The sequence below is a fragment of the Rhizomucor pusillus genome (genome assembly GCF_041956525.1).
Source record: "Rhizomucor pusillus strain CBS 183.67 unplaced genomic scaffold VTP01scaffold_3, whole genome shotgun sequence".
Classification (NCBI taxonomy): Eukaryota; Fungi; Mucoromycota; class Mucoromycetes; order Mucorales; family Lichtheimiaceae; genus Rhizomucor; species Rhizomucor pusillus.
The window spans coordinates 1,425,352-1,446,364 of NW_027192145.1; the positions used below are offsets into that span (position 1 = coordinate 1,425,352).

A 21,013-nucleotide genomic window follows, 5' to 3' on the forward strand; every position below is an offset into this window, starting at 1 on the left:
TATCGACTAGCACATGTCACAGTAAAATCCGTGTTTTGCATGCTCTGAATGCCTTCAAATGGAGAGTCCTAGCAGTAACTCCGTGCATCTGGCGCATGACAAGATATGCTTCGTCTCATTAGCTCTAATTCATCCTAACCATGTTAGCTTGCACCGATCTTAGATCGCCTGGCAGCGTAAAAATGCTTTTAGGAGCTCGTGCGTATCTACCTCAGCGGCAATTTACTTGGACAAATTTGTAATACATATTATATTCATCCACGAGATGGTGCCACGCTTGTAAACATCCCTTTTCACGTCATAGCTTGTTTCAGGAACAAAGATGCTTTATGAAAAATAAACTGGTTGCAAATGAAATAATAACATTCTCATCCATTTATCGTAGTAAGGTAATAGGACATGTATTTAAAAGTTATTGCACAGAAGGTAGATGGGTGTTAATTATTGCTCTGACGTTGTCGGCTGTACACCACAATGGCCATAGTTGCTTCCTTCTGGAATACACGTCTCGCCGTCTGGACAATCATCGAGTCCTGTGAAACATTGTCTACCAGCCTCTAAAGATATTCACATTTGTGAATCAATCGAATGCTAGAGTCAGTTTTTCGCCTGGGCTACCTGGTACGACAGCACTGTTTGCCATTGTGACAAAGCAAAACCAAAGTATAGCATGTAAAGCAACGATCAATCGAATCATATTTGCAAAAGTAGGAAAGAAAGAGCAGAATGGAAATCGCAATTTAAACAGCTTTTGTTAAAGCAAGAAACAAATAGGGCATGCTGTAAGCTCGAGTCAGCATCCCGATCGAAAATTACCAGAATCTCGGGTAAAGCCATCGTCATTTTTCAGCGGCCCAACCAGTTGATATTGTCGTCATCTTTCCATATAGACAGCTTGTTTTGACAGTATGCACTTAGTCTGGCAGCAAAAATCAAGAATGCAGACCTTTGTTCGTGTTGATACGGACGGAGTTGAAGCTACGCTTTTGCTGATGATGCCGCATTATAATCTGTTGCCCTTTATCCCTTCATGACGATCTCACAAAATGACGCTGATCTCGACTCTCCCATGACACCAGCGCCTTTGTCTGCGTATGTTGACTACACGCCGCGACGAACGTTCGTTGCATCGCAACCTGGCAAAGGTTTCCACAATCTCGATGGCTATTCACGTCAACGACGCGCCTATTACTTCCACCAGCTTGCGCAGCAAGAAAATGAATCTGACGACTATATGAACTCGCCCGCTGTGAGAAGATACCATGGTGTCAACGTGGAAGTGGCGCCAATTGACCCGGATACTGAGCATACTCAATCCTCACTCGATAGGTTTGTATATCCACAAACACGCATCTCTTACATTTTTCTATTGGCTGACATATTGCAATAGAACCAAAGAATGGAGCACAAAAGATTTCGATGTCGGCAAGCATCTCGGTACCGGTCGGTTTGGGAGCGTTTACATAGCACGTGAAAAGAACAGTCAACAAATAGTGGCTCTCAAGATCGTTAAGAAGGATGAAATCGAAAAAGCACGCGTAATACCTTTTCTCAAAAGAGAAATCGAAATTCATGGTCATTTGAGGCAAGTTCGTCATTGCGTCAATGACATCGTATCTTATTGCTTGGTAAGTTCGATAGTGTGCTGATGTTAGAAACTATAGACATCCAAATATCCTCCGTCTGTATGGATATTTCCACGATGGTGACCATGTCTACATTGTATTGGAATATGCTTCTCAGGGAGAGCTTTACGAGCGTGTGCGAAAGGAAGGTCCGCTTCCTGAAGACGTTGCAGCAAAGGTGAGATCTTGGATATACGTAATACGTAAAAGTAGGAACATATACTTATTGAGTAATGCTTTCATGCAGTACGTGGCTCAGGTAGTGCGAGCCCTGCGGTATCTTCACAATCTACATGTAATTCATCGTGACATCAAACCTGAAAATGGTACCGGTATCATTCATTACTGAATGCATAGAATATATCAGCTAACCAATATAATTCCTAGTTCTCATTGGAGAGAATGGGACGTTAAAGCTAGCAGACTTTGGATGGGCTGTGCATGATCGGCGGCCAAGGTAAAAACAGCAACTGCATCGATCATATACATTTGCATGACACTGGAAGAAAATATGCTAATGTAGGAGAAACACATTCTGCGGCACACTCGATTATTTACCACCAGAAATGATCGAAAACAAACCGCATGACGAAAAGGTTGATATTTGGGCAATAGGCGTGCTGGCATATGAACTGCTAGCCGGCAGACCGCCGTTTGAAGATCTCAATGGATATGTCGAAACATACAACAAAATATTGAAGCTCAAATACCGTTTTCCCAGCAATATCAGCATGAACGCCCAGCATTTTATATCCAGAGTATGTGTAAATTGTACAAAGATATCTTGGCATGCTGACAATTGATATGGATACAGATCCTGCAACATAACCCACGCAAACGTCCACGCCTTTCCGACATTGAAAATCATCCTTGGCTCAAACCATACATGCAGTAACTTTATCATTTCAATTAGCACCATTCGCAGCATACCATGACGACAAAATATAGCATAACAATCTAACAAGTAGTATTATATTTCTTCACGTAATATTTACATGATAATGCGTGGTTCAGTAATGTTAGCAGAGATACCTTTGTGTGGGAGAATGGAACCACCATTGACATAAATTTCATCACTGATAGTCACATCATCACCCAACACAGAGCAGCCTTCCAAACGCGACTAAAAGAAATATTTTAGCATGAAAGAAAGCGTTCTGAATTTCTAGACGCTTACCCATCGGCCAACGGACGAGTGCCAACCAACAATGCTAGAATGTACCCAAGCAAAGTCCTTGATCTTGGCTCCTTCGAGAATAACGCAGCGTTGCAGGCGTACACCATCGCCCACTTCGACGTTGGGACCAATAACAACATTCGGACCAATGCGGCAATCCTTTCCGATCTTGGCTGTCGGGTGAACCATCACATTGCCCTTGTGCACGTAGTCCAACATTGGGTTGGCAAGCGCTTCAGGCTGTTTCTTTGCAAGATGGCTCAAATACAGGCATGTGCCAGTCAGGAAGTCCTTGGGTTGACCGACATCCATCCAGAAACCTTCCAAATCAAAGGTATGCAACTGACCATCCTGCGCGACGAATGGAAAGACTTCCTTCTCAATCGAGGTTGGTTTCAACTAGAATGAATGACAAAGTCATGTCAGCAGTTGCAGTCAAAATTCTAGTTTGACTCGTTAAAAGTTGTTCCTTGTCTTACCTCGATACGGTCTAATATCCGAGGACTCAAGACGTAGATACCAGCATTGATCTTGTTGCTGATAAACTCCTTGGGCTTCTCTACAAAGCGTTCGATCTTGGTGCTGTCCGGCTTGTTGACAATGACACCGTATTTTGAAGGATCATCGACTTTAGTGACCTAGCAAATCGCTAGGTGGTGAATACCCGCATGTGCAAAAGCTAGAATGTCCATCTTTTTTTTTTTTACTTACCACAATGGTACCTTCGTTACCATGGCTAAGATGGAAATCTCTGAGCTGTTCGAATGGATAGTCGCAGATGATATCGCTGTTCAAAACGAAGAACGGGCTATCGTCCTTGGCCAGAATCTCCCTGGCAAGAGCTAGAGGACCGGCGGTACCAAGAGGCTCGGTTTCCACAGAGAAGGTGATGGAGACATTGAATTCTTTTTCATATTGCTTAAGAGTGGATACCATTACTTCTGGTCTGTAGTTGACCGCAAGAACGATATCTGTGACACCAGCCTACATTACAAAATTCCTGTCAGTTTGAGAAACCAAAGTCCAGGGTTTCATCAGATGACGCGCCATCTACCCACCTTAGCCAAATTTTCAATCTGGTGCAAGATCATTGGCTTGTTGGCGAACTCGACAAGTGGTTTGGGTAAGGTGAGTGTGAGGGGACGAAGTCGCGTGCCGAAGCCTTGGTAGCGAGATGAACTTAGCAACAGCTCTGTTGTCTAAAGTGCAAGTCTCCACACCATACCTCCAACAAGAATAAGAGCTTTCATGGTATAGTATAAAGAAGATTAATATGAAGAGAAGCAATAAAAAGGAAGGTAAGTTAACGAGATGATGAGGAAACGGGACAAGGTGAAAGTGGCGGGTTAAATAGCTGCTCGCGGCATTGGAAAAGCTTCGCTCAACATAATTGTTTCCGCGGGGCCTCGTTCCACCGCCGTTGGACCCTGACGTTTTCTCCACTTTTCCCGCCATGAACAGCAGTAGCAAGGAAGACAGCCTTCAGAAGGCTCTAGAGATCCTCAACACACGTCTGCTTGAAGCACGCAGTCAACTAAGGCGCACAAAGCGCAATGTATGAGCTTGTTGGACGTCCGTGTTGCACGGATTTTGGAGAGCTGATCTCCCAATCCTGATCCCCCCGTTTTAGATTAGCAGGAAGCGAGCTGTCTTGTTGGATTCAAGGGGCATATTTCAAAACGAACTCGCAGACGCGTTTGCGCTCGATCCCATGTTTAAACAACGAAAACGTGTACGACTAGACCCTCCACCAGGGCTGGTTCCGCTCATATCGCAACAGCCTACACCATCGACAAGCAAAGATACACAATCCTCCTCCTCTTCGGTTGCTGCAGCGTCTGTGCAAATCACATCCTGCGTAGCGTGTGTCATAGATGATACCAGGGTCTGCTTACAATTGACGGCAGAAAATGAATCTAGGTGACTCGCTAGGGTTTGGAATGTGTTTTCTCAGAGTTGAATTCTAAGTCTGCCCAAAAAAGTGTCGCATTAGCACAAGTTCATATCCATCCGACTTCAAATGATCTATACCCTTTACCAAGCGAAATATGTCGCAATGCTCTCTACGATGTACCTCCGGGACAGTCGACCGTTCTCTACGCAGCGTTTACTTTGCTAAATGATGTGTCTGTTGAAGGCATGCAAAGAGGTCTGGGAGCGGCATGCCACTACGTCGATAGGTATGAGGAGGCATGGCATGCAACAAACATGTACAACGTGACATGGGAGGATTCCGTGGACCGTATATTATCAAGGTAACGAGACAGCAAGAATGTCAAATGATGCCGAAGGTTTACAAAGACAACTCTTTATTTTTGTAAAAATAGTGACGCATTACCAATATTCTATCCTTTTCATGCAAAAGTGCAGGCGGTTGACCCTGATCTGTCATTTCTTGACATCTTGCCAGAGGATGAGGTTCGTGCTTGCTCGGTCGTTCCTATCATTTCAGCTTCTGCTAACAGCAAGATATAGCGCATTCTACTAGCAACAGATCGGCGAATCGTTGTTGTCCGGAACAACGGCACAGATACCCTCCATGTTTATGGGCTAAATGAACGGCTGGTTGCTCAATTTCTTCGACAGCTGCATTCTCAAGACAATATCCGCAACATTGCATGCCCGCCTCTAACCCCTAGAAGCACTATACTCGACTTTATCAACTCATTGCAGGATGAGATCAGCTACCTGGAGACTGATCAAAAGCAGAACATCCTCGCAGCGCGAGAAAACACCACGGCATTACTGTGTAATTTTTTACAGCATTGTGATCCGTAATGTACATAACGTTGTGACTTTTAATGCCGGGTATCGCCCATTATCGATGTATCTACATTACACAGTGCTTTGGAACGGGGATGGATGGAGAGGAGACGAACGAAAGAACAGGTGCAGTGTAGCATTATGTGCAAGAAACAGAATGTTATTGTGTCATGGCTCTGAAGGCCGCCAGGACCCTGTTGGCGCTACCACTGCGTATAGATTCTCGGGCTTTCGCGATACCATCCTTGAAATCGGTAGCGATGCCGCCGACCACCAGCAGCGCTGCTGCGTTCAGTAGTACAAAATCCAGTATGGAGTCGTTCTCGGGCAATTCGTCGTTCAGCAATTTTCTAAGGATTTCAGCATTGTGCGCTCCGTCGCCGCCCTTGACTTCTGACAGTGGATGTGTAGGCAGTCCAAAGTCACGAGTAGGATGTAAAGTACCAGTCAGTATCTCGCCTCCACCTTGCACTCTCCAGTACTAGAACAGAACCAGCAGTTAGCAAAAAGGTCAAAAGTCACAAAGTCTCGCTAGGTGATACAAACATGAGTCTCTCCTGCGGGACTAATCTACAATTGCAAGCCGCGTCAGTATACACAGAATGATACGAGTAAAAATTCCAATCATCTTGCTTGTATTTTTACCTCATCAAGTTTTTCAGCACCGCACACAACAAGAATTTCCTGAATTCCCGTCAATTTCAGCGCATTTGCCATGAGACTGCCGATCTGCGGCGAGTGCACGCCCACAACCACTCTTGAAGGCTTTGCTGGATTGCTCATTGGACCCAGCAAGTTGAACACTGTCGGCACACCAATCTCCTTTCGCAAAGCAGCAACGTGCTTCATGGCTGGATGATACGTCTGAGAAAACAAGAAGCAAAAGTTGGTCTGTTCCAAAATGTGAGGAACCTGGGCCGGTTCTACTTTGCTAATGTGACATCCGTGGGCTTCCATGATATCTGCAGACCCAGACTTGGACGATGCTGCTCTGTTGCCATGCTTAGCTACCTTCGCGCCAGCGCCGGCCGCCACGATGGATGCTGTCGTAGATACATTGTACGTATCGTGGCCGTCGCCGCCAGTACCGACTATGTCAACAATGTTGCCCACCAAGTGTTCATAGTGTTCGTAAGGAATAAGACGAGCATGGTTCTGCATTGCCTTTGCGCATGCCGCAACAATGGCAGGATCAGAGTCTTTGTGCTGCAATCGAAGTGCGACCAAGAAGGCTGATATTTGGCTGTGGGTTGCAGACCCTTTCATGATCTCGTTTATAGCTTGGCCGGCATCTTCTGGCGTAAATTTGGCTGGATCGTGAACGAGTGTCTTTAAAATGTCCTTCATCGGTGCTGTCACAGGAACTGTCATTTTTTTGAAGAAATAGGTAAAAATTGATCAAAATTCAGATAAGCCGATATGAGTCACTTCCTGTGATACCCTCCACTTTATCTGCCGCCTTGCCGCCGTTCTATTTACCTGGTCTTCGGATACTTTGTTCCTTTCCTCGAAATTGACCAGATCTATACCTGCAAACACTTGATGCTGTCAAGAAAGAAAGGGCAGTGGCAGTGATTCCAAAAATATACAAACTGGATTACATATTTTTCTATAGATTAGATGCATCTGCATTTTCATGCACGATCTGAATCTAAAGGAGGACCACTTGTTTGCATGCCAACAACATTGAGTATTATTATGCTTGGTCGTCGTTGACAAATATTTCATTGTGCGGTTGTTTATCCTTCACATTGCTCTTTTAAAAAATTTAACGGGTTGGAATTTACATATCTGGAACCGCTTTGGTAGCATCATTGCTGTTTGCCTTCTTTTTTTTTCCTCGGGAATGCGTCACTCAGATAGCAGAATGCAGTACATAATCTGATATTTCGTGCGAAATATAAGGCTGCTGTTTTGAGCTACCATCGTCTTCTAGTTTCCTCAATCTGAGATGCCTCCCTGAATGATTAATGGGTACTATTCTGACAACAGGTCCATTAATGGATCGACTTCAAATGCATGCAGCTCCCTCAATATTACTGATAATAAAACATCTTATAAAGTATAAAAGAATTGCACTGTAGTATCTAGAAAAATAATCTCTACACATGGGGACGGATACACTTCGAGTTGCAGCCGGTGAAAGATGCCAAGTTTGCGGAATTTTCGAGCGCTCCATTAATGAAGCGCAAAGACTCTTCCCAAACAAAGGTTTTTCTCGACGAAAACAAACGACATTTTTAGAAACGACGCTTTAGAATTTGTACTTTTTTATATACTAAGGCCTTTTGCCTTGATCTAGTAAGCGCTAGTCCATATATTCTCGACAAAAGACCATGTCGGAGCCACCCGAGCGAAGATTTCTTGCGGCATCCAAGCTCAAGACAGATATGCTTTCGATAATGGCCTATCTTGTTTTGGCCCAAAGAGACACGTTTGTGATCAATTCGGCCACTCTTGGATCTGTTCTGATATCTGGCGCCGGTTATTAGCCTTGCTGAAGGGCATGGGCATGCGAAAGTAATGTCATGCCCAACCTATATCTGAAATCCCCATGAAGGATGTCAGGCCCGTCAAGAGCGAAAAGAGTGCATGCAGAAAATGCGTTGGCTTCTGCAATAGCCGAAGGAATGCCAAAACTCTGACTTCCCATCTATAAGACCGCACTACATCATGGAACGAAGTCAGACTGTCCCGTCTATTGTTTGCGATGACGACGGCACCTGTGACACACGAAAGATTATTATTTGTATAGACTCTCGTTACCTTTACAGTTTATATCTACCTTTGTTTGCTTCGTTCTCATCGAACACAATTGGTCATTTCATTGTGTTCAGACCGCTTTTCGGCAGATATCGTTTTATCTCTTGGTCACTATGCGTCGTAACACTGCAATTGCTTATTACAACCTTTGACTGACGATCGCACAATGCTGTTACATAAACATCGTCCACGGTAGACTTGCTGCAAACAAAGCTGTCAAATGTCGATCCCGGATTGTTTAGGATATCGTTCCCGGCATTCCTCTTGGCCAATATCTCCTTGTTTTCACTTGCATAATGGAATACAAGCCTAATGCTTTCAGTTCTCGTCCCATCGTTGGTGATCCAAACCACGAATCTGCAATTACTGGTTCTGCCAGAATAAAACCAAGGCTTTGTAAGCTTGGCGACCGAGACAACGGTTTTCATGCTGAAAATATCGTCAAACTCTCGCGGCACAGTATCTCCATTGACATCAATGGCATCAACGCGAATGATGCAGTTTGTTGCCGCATCAGCTAGAGTTTTATACTCTTGGTCGACCGGATGAGGCTTACGGGCCACCTTTTTCAAGACGGGCATTCTCTTCCCCAGCCATTGGCACATACTTTCATCAAAGCAACGATATCTGCCTGGAGTCAAAGCATCGGCAAAATTGTCATTATAGATTTTGATGAAATCTCGCAATTGATAGAAAGGTTCCTCTTCGCTTCTAATGAAACATAGTTGGATTGACAACATACAATCACTTCACATAAGAAAAAGATTACCTAGCTGCATCAGACCGGCAAAAATATGCATTTGCATGATTAAGTCGAATCTTTGTCTGGTCATGTACTGTCTGAAGTCGATACGCAGTAGACTTGCTAATGGACCCTCATGCCAGTAGGTCTTATAGTTATCGACTCGAACTGTCATCATCAAAATGAACAAACTTATCCAAACCAAGTACTCAGAGTACGTGACAGGTTCAAAGTTTGCCATGACAGAAACTGCATGCTCATTGAATGCTGGAATCACGACTTCTTGTATATGTATTTCTGGAATGAATCGCAGAAAGTACATCGCAGGAGACGCATATTCCTTTGCTGAGATATGCAGCTGCGCACGACCTTGGAAAGCCTCGTTAGGCTTAACGATACGGACGTCGATAGTAATCTCGCCTTCCTGCCAGCAGAGGTCCATCTCTTCCTCCTGATCGGGAAGCGGCTCGCCGAGAAGAGGAAGCGCATCATCCATATGGTCTGGATCTTCTTCACCAGACTCGGCCGCGACAGAGACGTTTCCAGCGGGAGCACGGCGACCTGGAGTGCGTCGTCCCTCAAAACGAAGGCAAGCTCCCAGAAGATTAAAGGGTTGATCGGGCAATCGATCTAGCTTGACGGTCCAAGCAGGCCTTCCATCGAGGATCGTTTCCTGCAGAATGACACCATGGAGTCGAATTCTTGGCGCCTCGAGAGCTACGAGTCTGCGCAGGGGCTCACAGACCGGTGTCGTGCGCGAGTAGCGTGGAGCAACGGACACACGCGCGTTCACAGCTAACAATGGTGAAGCCGGGGGCGGGGCGCGAAAAGTTCTTTGAGATAGCGCGGTCAACTAAGGTTCAAAGGGTAATGACAGACAGGGGAGTCGACATTGCACCACAGAAATAAATTTCAGATGCCTAAGATTATTCTCATTGGCTTGGGACATTGAGAACGTGCGTTTATTGGTCAAAAACAATTATATGAAAATGGTCTACAGTATAATGGAACTATCGGAAGTACGCATTAGTAATACACTTTTTCCAAAAATTGAAATGTCGCTGCAATTTGTCGTTTTGGTGTATAAAATTTCACAAAATGCGACATTACTTTTGGGAAAAAGTGTAATTGTACACTTTTTCCGGAAATGTTTTGCGCATACCCAAAAAAACAAATTGCGGAGCATCAAATTAAAGTTACGCAGACCTCCAAAAAAATATTCGCAAGCGTTTATAAAAGATTAACGCAGTACAAAATACGCGAAATGTGCAAATGATTTTTTATTACATATTAAATTGGTCTCTTATTAAACAGTCATCAAACTTGGAAACAGAATATCTACAAAATCCTTTAAGATCACTGAGGAGGATTCTGATTACAGGCAAGGCCGATTCTGCTGGTCAAGGTTTCCTCCTCTAACAATTCTTCTCTTCCCATTTGCTCTTGCACACAGACCAAAATTGTTCGATAGATTCAGCTCTGGCGAATACGGAGGAAGATAAACACAACGATATCCACGTTTGTCGGTGTATTTTTCGATGTCAGCGTGCATGCGGATAGGTGCATTATCCATGACAAGGTAATGGCTTGTGAATTCTTCGTGCTGATCCATTACATCTAAGGTGCTAGCAATAAAATTGAAGTAGTGCCCTGTAACTGTAGCGCCTTTGCTGCTGCTGTTGGTTGCCACGGTTTTGCTACTGCCGGCCGTTTTTTCTTTTTTTTTTTTGAAGGAGCAGTTGCTCTCGGTCGCCTGACAGATATATTCACAATACCATAAGGAGATATCGCACCGAGAATGGTTGTCGTTTTTGCTCTTCTCTTTGGCACTTTGACCGTTGCGGATGTTCCTTTCTTCGACCATGCAAAGGAACGCTTCAGGTTGAAGTGGAATGCGGCTTCGTCTATAAACACACAATTGTTAGTGTAGTCCAAATCAGTGCCCATCCATCTATTCACCCAGGTATCGTGCTTCAATTTTCTCGGGACTATTTCTATCAACTGAGCGAAAATGCGCTCTCTTCAGGCTGATTCTTTATCTCGAGCCCGGCAAATTGATCGTCAGTTGTTTCAACATTTGATCCAAAACTAGGGAAGGATTTTCGTCTACCAAGTCTACCAGGAACTTCTCATGCTCTGCACCTAATTTTTCAGGCCTTCCTGGAGGTCTATCACTTCCACTTCTCCTTTGTATTTCATCTTGAGGGTCTTGATCTTTTGTAACCCAACTCTGTGTCGTACGAGGGTTGATGTGGAGTTGCAACGCAGCAGCTCGGGCTGTCATACCTTTCTCGTACACAAGAAAGAAAAAGCTGTTTCTTTTCCGTATCCTTAAAGTGCTTGTATGAACCGCGCCCATTCTTTTGCGATCCATCATTGCTGTTGACAAAAGCTTTGTCTTGCACATCCTCCTTTTTTTTTTATGATGTTCATCTTTTCAGGTGGTTTCAGGTCATGATATTGGCTGTAATCAGTGATATTCTCGATTGGATACATCTCATCGTCGACTTCCATTTCCAGCATTGTAATATCTTTTCCGTCTTCATCATATATATTCCCATTGCCATCTTCATGAAAAAATGCTTTTTTGGTAATATGCAAAACATTAATTTGAATAAGCGCTAATGATTTCTCTGGGTATGCGCAAAAAATAGTCTCGGCTGAAGTTGTGACAGAGCTCTGATCTTCATGGCTACTGCACGTATTGCGCTATCCTTGGCTTTCAAAAGAAAAGTATTGTCACGCAAAAGCTTACATTAAAGGAAATGACACGTCGAAGGAATTGCATAATGTCTCTGAGGGACCAATAGCATTAGTCAGCAAAACAAGACCCTGTTGGGTATATATAGAGATCATGGACTTTGTAAATATGCCTTGCAATCTTGTTCACTCGCAGCGTCTACAATGTTTGCTGGTCACTTCACTCCAATCACCATATATCACGATCGGTATCCAAGGATTTCTCCGTACGTTCTGACTTTGGCGTGACTGTCCTGGACCTTACCTTTGGTGTACTTCCTCTGTTCGGTGTTGAGAAATTCTCCAAAAGCGATAATGCAGGCATTCTAGGTGTCGATATCCATTGTAGCTACAGCCACAGTCTCCTCAGTTCATTGGTGATTTCAGCACTCTATGCTTTCGGTACTGGATCGTCTATCCCTGGTTTCGTCGCATCTTTCTCCCACTTTATCGTCGACTGGTCTGTGCACAACTCTGATCTCCTACTTGATCCATCCAGCAAAGTCGTTGTCGGAGGCACCGGGCTCTGGGGCAAGCATCCAACCCTTACATTCTACATAGACTCTGTCTTTTGCGTACTGTGCGCACTACAGACACCGAAGGACAAATGGACACTACTGGGTGATATATTTCTTATTGCTTGCCATTATGCAAATGACATTGTTGCCCCGTACACCTTCCATGCAATACTAAGTATGGATCACACACAACAAGGGTTCTTTCAGGTGTATTTATGCTGGTAATATTTACGATACCATCCTTGGTTCTCGGATATTTGCTGCAACAGGCGAGAGATCACGAGAAGAAATATTCCATCACTTTACATCTTGTCATCCAGTAACATAATATATTTATTTGGACTAGTGTAGCCACTAATCATTCGAAGATAATTCATGCTCAAGAGGGATAAGAAGCTTTTTTACGGGTTTTTACCCATTGGCCATCATTTGCATGATTTCCCAAAAGCAGTGTCCGAATTTGGTTAGAAGACTCCGGTTTTTGTTGCTTTTTTCTTCGACTTGCAATGTCAAGCAGCTCAACGAATGTGCTCGAACCGGCGAGTGGCAAGCGCATTGCTTTGCCAGTGAGAGTGGAGCCGAAAGTCTTTTTCGCAAACGAACGTACATTCCTATCCTGGCTCAACTTCACTGTCGTTCTCGGCGGTCTTGCGTTAGGGCTCCTTAACTTTGGCGATCGAATTAGCCGAATCTCGGCCAGTCTTTTCACTCTAACGGCAATGTTCGTCATGCTGTATGCACTGTATACCTTTCACTGGCGTGCGTCCAAGATACGCAAGCGTGAAGCTGCACCTTACGACGATCGCGTTGGACCCACGGTTTTATGCATATTGCTGGTGCTTGCAGTCTCTTTCAATTTTTACCGCAAGTATCAAAGGAAAGAAATATTGCAAACTGCTTTCTAACGATCCATTTTGTTGTTTGCTTCTGCTTAGTGCGTCTCGGCTCGTCCTACTAGAATGCCCCTCGCTGCTTTTCCTCTTATTGTTTTCTTGTCACTTGCTGTTGTAATATATTGTATTGATCGATTGATGTTTGCCTTTTTCTCCGACCAGTTAGAGATCGACAATTGGCGTCAATGCAGAAATGTTTGATGGCGTATTGTGATGCGGGAAGCTCATGCGTGTCTTTGCTTCTGGCTAGTGGATTTTCCACAAAAACGTAAAGGGTTCTGCTTGCCGCGGGATATGTTCAGTGTTTTCAAGTGTTAGGCGGCAAAGACTCTGTCCTCCCCTATCTTTTGGTCTGCAAACGAAACGGAGCACTTTTCCTTGCAAACAACAACCATGGCCACTCCTGGTAAGCTCCCATCTCTTGCTTGTGCTAACGCAAAAGGGGAAACAATACCAGATGTTGCTTGTCAAAACTGAAATCGCGAGCATTTTACTCTCAAATTAGATTTGCAAATGCTGATCTTCTCCAATTTTTGCATGCCATTGTAAACAGCTCAAAGTTTCTCAAATGAAGTCTATGCACGAGAAATTGTAAACTATGTATGTGGTGTATGATCTTACGTGCATCCAAGTAGGGGCACTGGTAATCCCTTCGTTATAGCTACTTCCGATGGCTCGCGAGGATTAGGGGTCTCGCTGGAGTGTGCAAACTGTAGCAAAGTGAACGTGCATCTTTCCTAATAGCACCCTAATCCTTTTAGAATTAAGGACTCCCTATTCAAATCTCCTCTATTTAATCATAAATTGGAGGCTTTGGGTATTAAGCTGTATAGCGGTGGCCATATACAAGCCTTGCTTGCAACAAGCAGCCCCAATGCGGGTCCAGATTTACTAAATGTTTGCATATCCAGGAAATAAGACATGCACATACAGTTTCCGTTGTGTATGTATGTCTGTCTGTCTGCCTATCAGTTTCTTCTTGGAACAGGAAGGGGGTAAACAGAGGAGGGAGTGTCTGACAATCGTGTACTTCCAGGAGAAGCATATCTATCATATTATGGACTGCAAAGCAAAAGCAAGCTTTGCTCACGCCCCCTTGCTTTTTTGATGTCACCAAATATCTCTGCATTGCACAATATACGTCTCTCCTTGCAAACTTAACGAGGCAAGCTATATAAGCTGCTGCTCAAGTGTTAACACTCTCCAATTTTTTATAAACACTTCTTTATTTCTGCTGTTTTACATATTAATACTACATACATAATGAAGTTCTTTAGCACTGCCGCTTTCGTTTCTACCATTATTGCATTGGCTTCTGCTCAGCAACAGCCTCCTGTCAGTATCACTGCACCGCTGACAGGTACAAAGTACCAAGCAGGCTCAAAGGCTGTTATCTCTTGGACCAAGCCTACTGTTCCAAAGATCTCGCAGATAGTTTTGGCGAAGGGCGACGCAAATGCTCTCCAACCTATCGCAACCATTGCCCGCGATATCAATGCAGCTGATGGAAAGTATGAATGGGATGTACCCTACGATTGTGAGAACGGCGACCAGTGTAAGTATATATTACATTACACAGTATTCATTTCTTTTTTTTTTCCTCACTTAATATAAATAGATGCCCTTGAATTGGGTACTTCGCCTGATCTTGCATTTACCGGCCACTTTTCCCTGGAAGGCTGCACTGGCGGCGGCTTTGCATCCCTCACTGGTGGAAACCCTGTTGCAGCCGGTAACAGCTCTTCGAGTGCCTCTCCGTCTGGTGCTGCTTCTTCTTCTGGCTCATCTGCTCCTTCTGCAAATGGTGCCTCTCCAGCTGCAGCTCCAGCCTCTTCCTCCTCTGGATCAAGCTCTGGAAGCAACTCTGCAAATGCTGCTGCAGCCAACGCTTCTGCAAATCCTGCCTCCGCTGCCGTGCGCCTTTCCTCCAACCAAGCTATCGCTGCCTTGGGTGTAGTAGCTCTTACCATTGCTCATGCATTCTAATTCAAATACTATATATATTACATTTATGTTTCCTTTGCTTTCTTTTTCTTACGTTTGTAACTACATGATGTGTGTGTGCCTGACCAATGTGGAAAGGTGAAGTAATAAAATACTTTTTTGATATCTTATTAAGAAGACGAATCTAGTGAGTATTATATCACATACTCTTTCTCCTGAGTGACGTCTTGGATGTGCCCTAGGATCAAACAGTATTTGAAGGAATGTTCTCCATTTTAAGGTGAAAGGAACCCCGTCGCGCCGCGTCTTGGGCGCGATTTTCCATTATTGTCTGCTCCTCGAAACTCGTCTGCAAATGGCGCAATCTCGAAAACGGCGCCTGACGCCTTCCGACGAGTCAGACGACTCCATTGCAACACCTCAAACTACGGAAGATTTGGTAAGAGAGGGCAATCAACGGAGCAGCAGGATGAGACTAATGATAGTTGACATTTCTTGACAGAATGTAAAGTTTGCTCGTAAAAAGGTCCGTCGATTGGAAGAATCCAACGAAGCAAGTGCCGATGAGCAATCCGAGTACGAAGATCTCGAGATTGATAACGAACCGGCGTCGCGTCGCGCTTCTGCCTCTGCTTCCGGTTCAGCAAACACACACAAGCAAATGGTGAGAAAAAAGACCAGCTGTACGTTTCATTATCTTCTAAACGAATGTATTATCAGGATATCTCTGAGCATGGCACTATATCGCGCGTGGAAGTCGTGAATTTCATGTGCCACAAGTACCTAAAAGTCGATTTTGGACCAAAAATCAACTTTGTTATCGGTCACAACGGCAGTGGTAAAAGTGCCATCTTGACTGCTATCACCATCGCGCTTGGTGCCAAGGCTACATCTACTAATCGTGGTAAAAACTTGAGTTCACTCATTCGTGAAGGCTCAAAGTAAGTCGATTGCTCTATATTATCGATTCTCTGTTGCAGGGACTCACAACTATCGTCGCGGCAGTGCTGCTTTGGCCGTTGTACATCTGACAAACAAAGGCCCGGATGCGTACAAAAACGATGTATACGGCGACATTATCCAGATTGAAAGAAAGTTACTTCGTGATGGTAGCGGCGGTTACAAAATTAAGAGCTCATCCGGAAAGATTATCTCTACCAAACGTGAAGAGTTGATTGCAATCTGCGATCACATGTCTATCCAAGTCGACAATCCATTAACCATGCTCTCTCAAGATAACGCACGACAATTTCTGAATGCTAGCTCGTCGCACGAGAAGTATCAGGTAAACCATCTTGGTTTTGATATTCAATAATAAGGCAAATCTCTCTGAGCTACAACCCGTATAGCTTTTCATGCGTGGTACTCAGCTCGGTTTTCTCGCAGAAAGATACGCTGAGTTCCGGGAACATCTTGACATGATGAAGAGCCACATTGATCGGCAGAAAGATATCTTGCCGGATCGACAAAAGAAACTGAAAGAAGCCGAGGCACGTTACAAGCAGTTGTTGGAAGCACAGGAAATCGATGTCAACATCGATAAAAAACAAGAGGAAATGGCATGGGCGCAAATTATCGGCAAAGAAAAGGAAGTGGAAAAATTGAAGAAGGACGTTGAAGTCGCAGAACAGCACGTCCGCGCGGCTCAAGAGACTTATAAAACATTTGAAGTATGCAAATTTTGTAATTTCTCATAATAATAACAGAATTGACTTTTGTATGAATCTAGGGCGAAATTGCGGTAGTTGCAGATCAGATCAAAGCGATCGAGGCAGAACGTGACAGTTATAAGCAAAGTCTGAATCCATCGGAAGAAGCTCGAAATGCTGTAGAACGGGAAAAGGTTGCGAAAGAAATGGAGCTAAAAACGATTCACGTAAGTATCCATTTTTTGTGCCCATTTACACTGCAAATACCAATATTTCTGTAAAGGCAGATACGAGTGATACGAACGCCAAATTCAAAGCAGCCAGACAACAAATCGCAAAATATGAACAACTCATAGCTGCAGAAAATGCGAAGCTTGAATCCAGCACTCAGACGAAGAAGCGGGAGCTTAAAGAGAAAATTGAGCGTCTGACCGAAAAGAAGAACGAAAAGGAAGCTCAGCAGAAAGCAGATCTTGAACGAAGGTCTCGTTTGATGGCAGAGTATACAGAAAAGAAGGGTGACCTTGAAGAGATCGAAAAGAAGCTGCAAATCCTCAGAAGCCGTGACAGCCATATCAAAAGGAGACTTCATGAATTGCAAGCACAGAAGGCCAATGGACTCAAGGCATATGGTTTCAATATGCCTGAAGTATTGCGGGAGATAGCATCTGAAACTCGATGGCGCGGTCGCACGCCTGTTGGTCCCATCGGTAGCTATCTCAAGCTTAAATATCCTCAGTACACGGCAGTCCTGGAAATTGTGCTCAACAAACAGCTGAATGCTTTCATCGTAGAGAATTTCGCAGATCGCCAGCTCCTGACTAGGATCCTTCAACGAAACAAACTGTAGGCTAATCCACGCATCTTTTTGCTCATACAAACTGGCAACTGACCATGGCATTAGGGAGAGGACTCCTGTGATAGTCGCCAAGTACGACCTTTTCTCTTACGAAGAAGGAGAGCCTGACGAAAAGTATCTCACCATTTTGCGTGCTCTCGAGTTCGACAACGAGTGGGTTAAGCGACAACTGATTATCTCAAGCGATATTGAAAAGACTATATTGATGGAGGATCGTGAGGAAGCCAACAAGGTCATGTACAATAGACCACACAATGTCAAAACATGCTATACTTCGTCCTGCGTTCAAGTTGGTGCAGCTCAGGGTATGCGATCTGAGTCGATGAATCCGTACAGAGGTCCTCCACGTTTGACAAAGGATATCGAACCGGAGATTCAGTAAGTTGCGGGTATTTGCTCATCTGTTTAGTTATGGAATGACTTAAACAATCATAGGGAAGCGGAAAAGGAGCTCAAAAGGATCGCGCAAGAAATTAGCGAGCTCGCTGATAAGGATGAAAAGCTCAAATATGAAAGATTAGCTCTTCAGCGCCAGTTATCTGCTATAGATGTAAGTATATGGGACTCCTAAATAAGTGTCTACTTTGGGTATTAATATCCATGCAAAAAGAATACGCAAAACACTCTTTTCGCCGAAATTGGTCGTTGCACCCGTGAAATTTCGCGTCTTGAAGATGCAATGAAAGAAGAGGAACCCGTAAATGTCCAAGCTTACTATGATGAGAAACAGGCAAGTTACAGATTATCAAAGAATCAGATCAATCCCTTTTAACTATATAAATAGAAAGAAGAAGCTGCTGCTGAACAACACAGGAGTGTTTTCGCTGCTTTGAGGCAATCTGAAACCAAAGTCAGACGAGAACTGCAGGAAATCATCGAAAAATTACGGGAATTCGACGAACAAGATGAACAGAAGGCTGGCAGACTGGCAGAATTTGAGGTAGATATGGTTGATGATAGCCATGGTGCATTGGATAATGACTGACTCTCTTCTGCAAAACATAGCAACGTATCCAAGAGCAGGAAGAGAAGCGACAAAGACTCATCGCTAAGATGCGTCGTGTTAACGAGAAGGTCGAAGAACGGAACGTGCGTTTGCAGGAGGCTCAAAGCCGATTGCAACGTCAAGAAAGAGTTTTGGAGGTAGTAACCGTAACATCGAAATATTTGAGGTACTTTTCCTAAAATTCCCTGCCTAGGCTTGGATGCGAGAAGCACAAGAAGCATTCCCTGTTCGAATTGAGACGACAAAGACACCTGAGCAGCTATTCAAGGAAGTGCAGGCTATGGAAGCCCTTCGTGACGAGCATCAAAAAGCGTAAATGAAAAGCGATTTTTCTTTGACGAAGTTTCTTCCTAACTTGAGAATCCGTACAGTGCGGGAAGATCTATGGATGATGTCGCAAACGAATTCCAAAAAGCAGCGGATGCATACAACACCGCCAAAGTCGACATTGAGCACACGGAGAAGCTTTACAAGGTATAAATAAGACGCTACGATGTCATTATTCTGGGATATATGCTAAGATCGGTTGCAACAGCTATTCAAAAGGACTTGGGAGCATCGATTGCAGCGGTGGGAACAATTCAGGATGTTTATTTCTATTACTGCCAGTGGTTATTTCACCTATTACATGCACAAGCGGGGTGACAATGGTCAACTCAAGTTTAACCATGAGAAGGAGAAACTGGAAATTCGAGTGAGTTGCAAGCAATAGAATGCTATACATGATGCATGTTTTCTAATGACTTTTTTTTCTTGCAGGTATCCACTGGTGATCAATTTAAAAAGGGCACCCGTCATAAAGATTCCAAGTCTCTTTCTGGTGGTGAGAAGTCCTTTTCACAAGTCAGTTTGCTTTTGGCTATGTGGCAGGGCATTACTTCACCCATTTTCTGGTATGTATCTGTATTGTAGATATCATGCAAGTCATTTTGAACTCTATTTCTCGTAGCTTGGATGAATTTGACGTTTACATGGACGCCGTTAACCGAAAACAGAGTATGAAGATGATGGTACGTACTTTCATTGTGTTTACGGGCTTGATTGAATCGATACCTAAGTTTATTGTCATAGATGGATTCCGCTGGTGAGAACTCTTCCCAGTATATCCTCATCACGCCTCAAGATGCCAGCAACATGACCCCTGGACCTTATGTGACAGTACATCGCCTTGCCGACCCTGAACGACGCCAAGAATAAACGTATATACCCTGTCAGCAATGGCGTGTAAAGCAAATATCGTTATCATGTTTTTATGCTTAAAAGATGCCAACAAGCTTAGTTTCTCGTTGTAAATGTTAGTCATATAAAATTCTTTGCAAATTCTCGAACAAGATATAGATACTAAATACTTTATTTTGAGGAAAGATTTGCGGTACCAAAGATGCTAATTAACGACAAGTACAACTAAGTTTGGTCACTGCAAAAATGAAAATGGGTATTAGTATTAGATATTTGAATAGTTGCCTCCTTTAAGTACGTACCATCGTGAGCAAACCCTGTTGCAGTTGTCGCCGTCAGCATCTCGGCAGCACAAATGCTTCCTCTGAGTTAGTCTATAGTTCAAAAAGGCGACCCTCGAATAAAATATACATACCAGAGCGAGTCATGCAAGCGTCACCCGTTTTTGTTACGGGATTTCCAAGTAAAACATAGATAAAAGATATATGCAAAGATTCAACGGGCGGAAGACAGCAAAAAAGGGACTTGAAAGCAAAGTAACGTGGCCTGAACAGAGACAACGGCAAGGATAGGCTGCCCGGCGGCATACGGATCCTTCAAGCAAAGATAAGTTAGACGTAAAAAACGATCAGAGAAGATTCTTTATATCTACATTCAACAAATACCTTTGACTTTTGATGCGTATAAAGTCACCGTCTGTCCCCGAGCAGCAAAGAAAAGAAGAAAAAGTTTTCGAACGGGCCCTTTCATTTTTTACAGGCGTCCCAGCCAGAGTTTCAACACGTCCCAAGCCTATCGGTCTTTTCAAGCAGACACTTTCCAGACTTGTTTCCAGACACAATTCGTATCTTCGAGATATAACTGGCTACGGCACTGCCTCGTACTCGGTGATAATCCAATCTTCATTGTAATATTGCTGCAATCTCAATACTCCAAGTAAAGGAGATTGGGGAGATTGGACATCACGTAAGGTTCCAGACCCGCCAGATCAATGACACTTGACATGGAATCTCCGTGATTTATGCGTTACTATTGCCCATTCATGGCATCTGCCCCTCCCATTGGCTCGTTCACTCGCCGCGGACCCGTAACTTGAGCAAATTGGCCGAGTTACCTGCGCGTTCCTAGGTCAGTCATCTGGGATATCTTGGTCCAT

The 21,013-nt window shown here is 44.0% G+C and overlaps 9 protein-coding genes across 9 annotated transcripts; 5 read left to right on the forward strand and 4 right to left on the reverse strand.

The window, feature by feature from the left end:
- Positions 1 to 441: 441 nt before the first annotated feature.
- Positions 442 to 643, reverse strand: VTP01DRAFT_6780 (uncharacterized protein; the record flags this gene model as incomplete). The annotated part of the gene is made up of 2 exons (XM_069385719.1): positions 442 to 557; positions 619 to 643. The coding sequence occupies 2 exons, from the start codon at positions 641 to 643 to the stop codon at positions 442 to 444; spliced, it is 141 nt and encodes a 46-aa protein (XP_069243153.1).
- Positions 644 to 1,030: 387 nt separating this feature from the next.
- On the forward strand, positions 1,031 to 2,520 carry VTP01DRAFT_6781 (uncharacterized protein; the record flags this gene model as incomplete). The annotated part of the gene is made up of 7 exons (XM_069385720.1): positions 1,031 to 1,329; positions 1,391 to 1,585; positions 1,665 to 1,803; positions 1,873 to 1,951; positions 2,013 to 2,082; positions 2,149 to 2,383; positions 2,440 to 2,520. The coding sequence occupies 7 exons, from the start codon at positions 1,031 to 1,033 to the stop codon at positions 2,518 to 2,520; spliced, it is 1,098 nt and encodes a 365-aa protein (XP_069243154.1).
- A 96-nt stretch (positions 2,521 to 2,616) lies between these two features.
- VTP01DRAFT_6782 (uncharacterized protein) lies at positions 2,617 to 4,052 on the reverse strand (the record flags this gene model as incomplete). The annotated part of the gene is made up of 6 exons (XM_069385721.1): positions 2,617 to 2,748; positions 2,803 to 3,201; positions 3,282 to 3,440; positions 3,514 to 3,786; positions 3,861 to 3,964; positions 4,028 to 4,052. The coding sequence occupies 6 exons, from the start codon at positions 4,050 to 4,052 to the stop codon at positions 2,617 to 2,619; spliced, it is 1,092 nt and encodes a 363-aa protein (XP_069243155.1).
- Positions 4,053 to 4,255: 203 nt separating this feature from the next.
- Positions 4,256 to 5,580, forward strand: VTP01DRAFT_6783 (uncharacterized protein; the record flags this gene model as incomplete). The annotated part of the gene is made up of 5 exons (XM_069385722.1): positions 4,256 to 4,357; positions 4,433 to 4,722; positions 4,785 to 5,057; positions 5,130 to 5,220; positions 5,278 to 5,580. 5 exons carry the CDS (start codon positions 4,256 to 4,258, stop codon positions 5,578 to 5,580), a joined length of 1,059 nt encoding a protein of 352 aa, XP_069243156.1.
- A 145-nt stretch (positions 5,581 to 5,725) lies between these two features.
- Positions 5,726 to 6,936, reverse strand: VTP01DRAFT_6784 (uncharacterized protein; the record flags this gene model as incomplete). Its single annotated transcript, XM_069385723.1, has 3 exons — positions 5,726 to 6,046; positions 6,112 to 6,135; positions 6,211 to 6,936. The coding sequence occupies 3 exons, from the start codon at positions 6,934 to 6,936 to the stop codon at positions 5,726 to 5,728; spliced, it is 1,071 nt and encodes a 356-aa protein (XP_069243157.1).
- Positions 6,937 to 8,384: 1,448 nt separating this feature from the next.
- On the reverse strand, positions 8,385 to 11,354 carry VTP01DRAFT_6785 (uncharacterized protein; the record flags this gene model as incomplete). Its single annotated transcript, XM_069385724.1, has 6 exons — positions 8,385 to 9,039; positions 9,166 to 9,903; positions 10,450 to 10,823; positions 10,907 to 10,974; positions 11,030 to 11,064; positions 11,146 to 11,354. 6 exons carry the CDS (start codon positions 11,352 to 11,354, stop codon positions 8,385 to 8,387), a joined length of 2,079 nt encoding a protein of 692 aa, XP_069243158.1.
- A 404-nt stretch (positions 11,355 to 11,758) lies between these two features.
- Positions 11,759 to 13,232, forward strand: VTP01DRAFT_6786 (uncharacterized protein; the record flags this gene model as incomplete). The annotated part of the gene is made up of 3 exons (XM_069385725.1): positions 11,759 to 11,808; positions 11,967 to 12,548; positions 12,845 to 13,232. 3 exons carry the CDS (start codon positions 11,759 to 11,761, stop codon positions 13,230 to 13,232), a joined length of 1,020 nt encoding a protein of 339 aa, XP_069243159.1.
- A 1,251-nt stretch (positions 13,233 to 14,483) lies between these two features.
- On the forward strand, positions 14,484 to 15,206 carry VTP01DRAFT_6787 (uncharacterized protein; the record flags this gene model as incomplete). Its single annotated transcript, XM_069385726.1, has 2 exons — positions 14,484 to 14,775; positions 14,839 to 15,206. The coding sequence occupies 2 exons, from the start codon at positions 14,484 to 14,486 to the stop codon at positions 15,204 to 15,206; spliced, it is 660 nt and encodes a 219-aa protein (XP_069243160.1).
- Positions 15,207 to 15,519: 313 nt separating this feature from the next.
- VTP01DRAFT_6788 (uncharacterized protein) lies at positions 15,520 to 19,875 on the forward strand (the record flags this gene model as incomplete). Its single annotated transcript, XM_069385727.1, has 18 exons — positions 15,520 to 15,603; positions 15,667 to 15,828; positions 15,885 to 16,105; positions 16,170 to 16,449; positions 16,514 to 16,834; positions 16,894 to 17,040; positions 17,097 to 17,659; positions 17,718 to 18,050; positions 18,108 to 18,222; positions 18,283 to 18,402; positions 18,457 to 18,612; positions 18,678 to 18,815; positions 18,872 to 18,990; positions 19,050 to 19,152; positions 19,214 to 19,372; positions 19,438 to 19,571; positions 19,628 to 19,688; positions 19,750 to 19,875. The coding sequence occupies 18 exons, from the start codon at positions 15,520 to 15,522 to the stop codon at positions 19,873 to 19,875; spliced, it is 3,342 nt and encodes a 1,113-aa protein (XP_069243161.1).
- Positions 19,876 to 21,013: the final 1,138 nt, after the last annotated feature.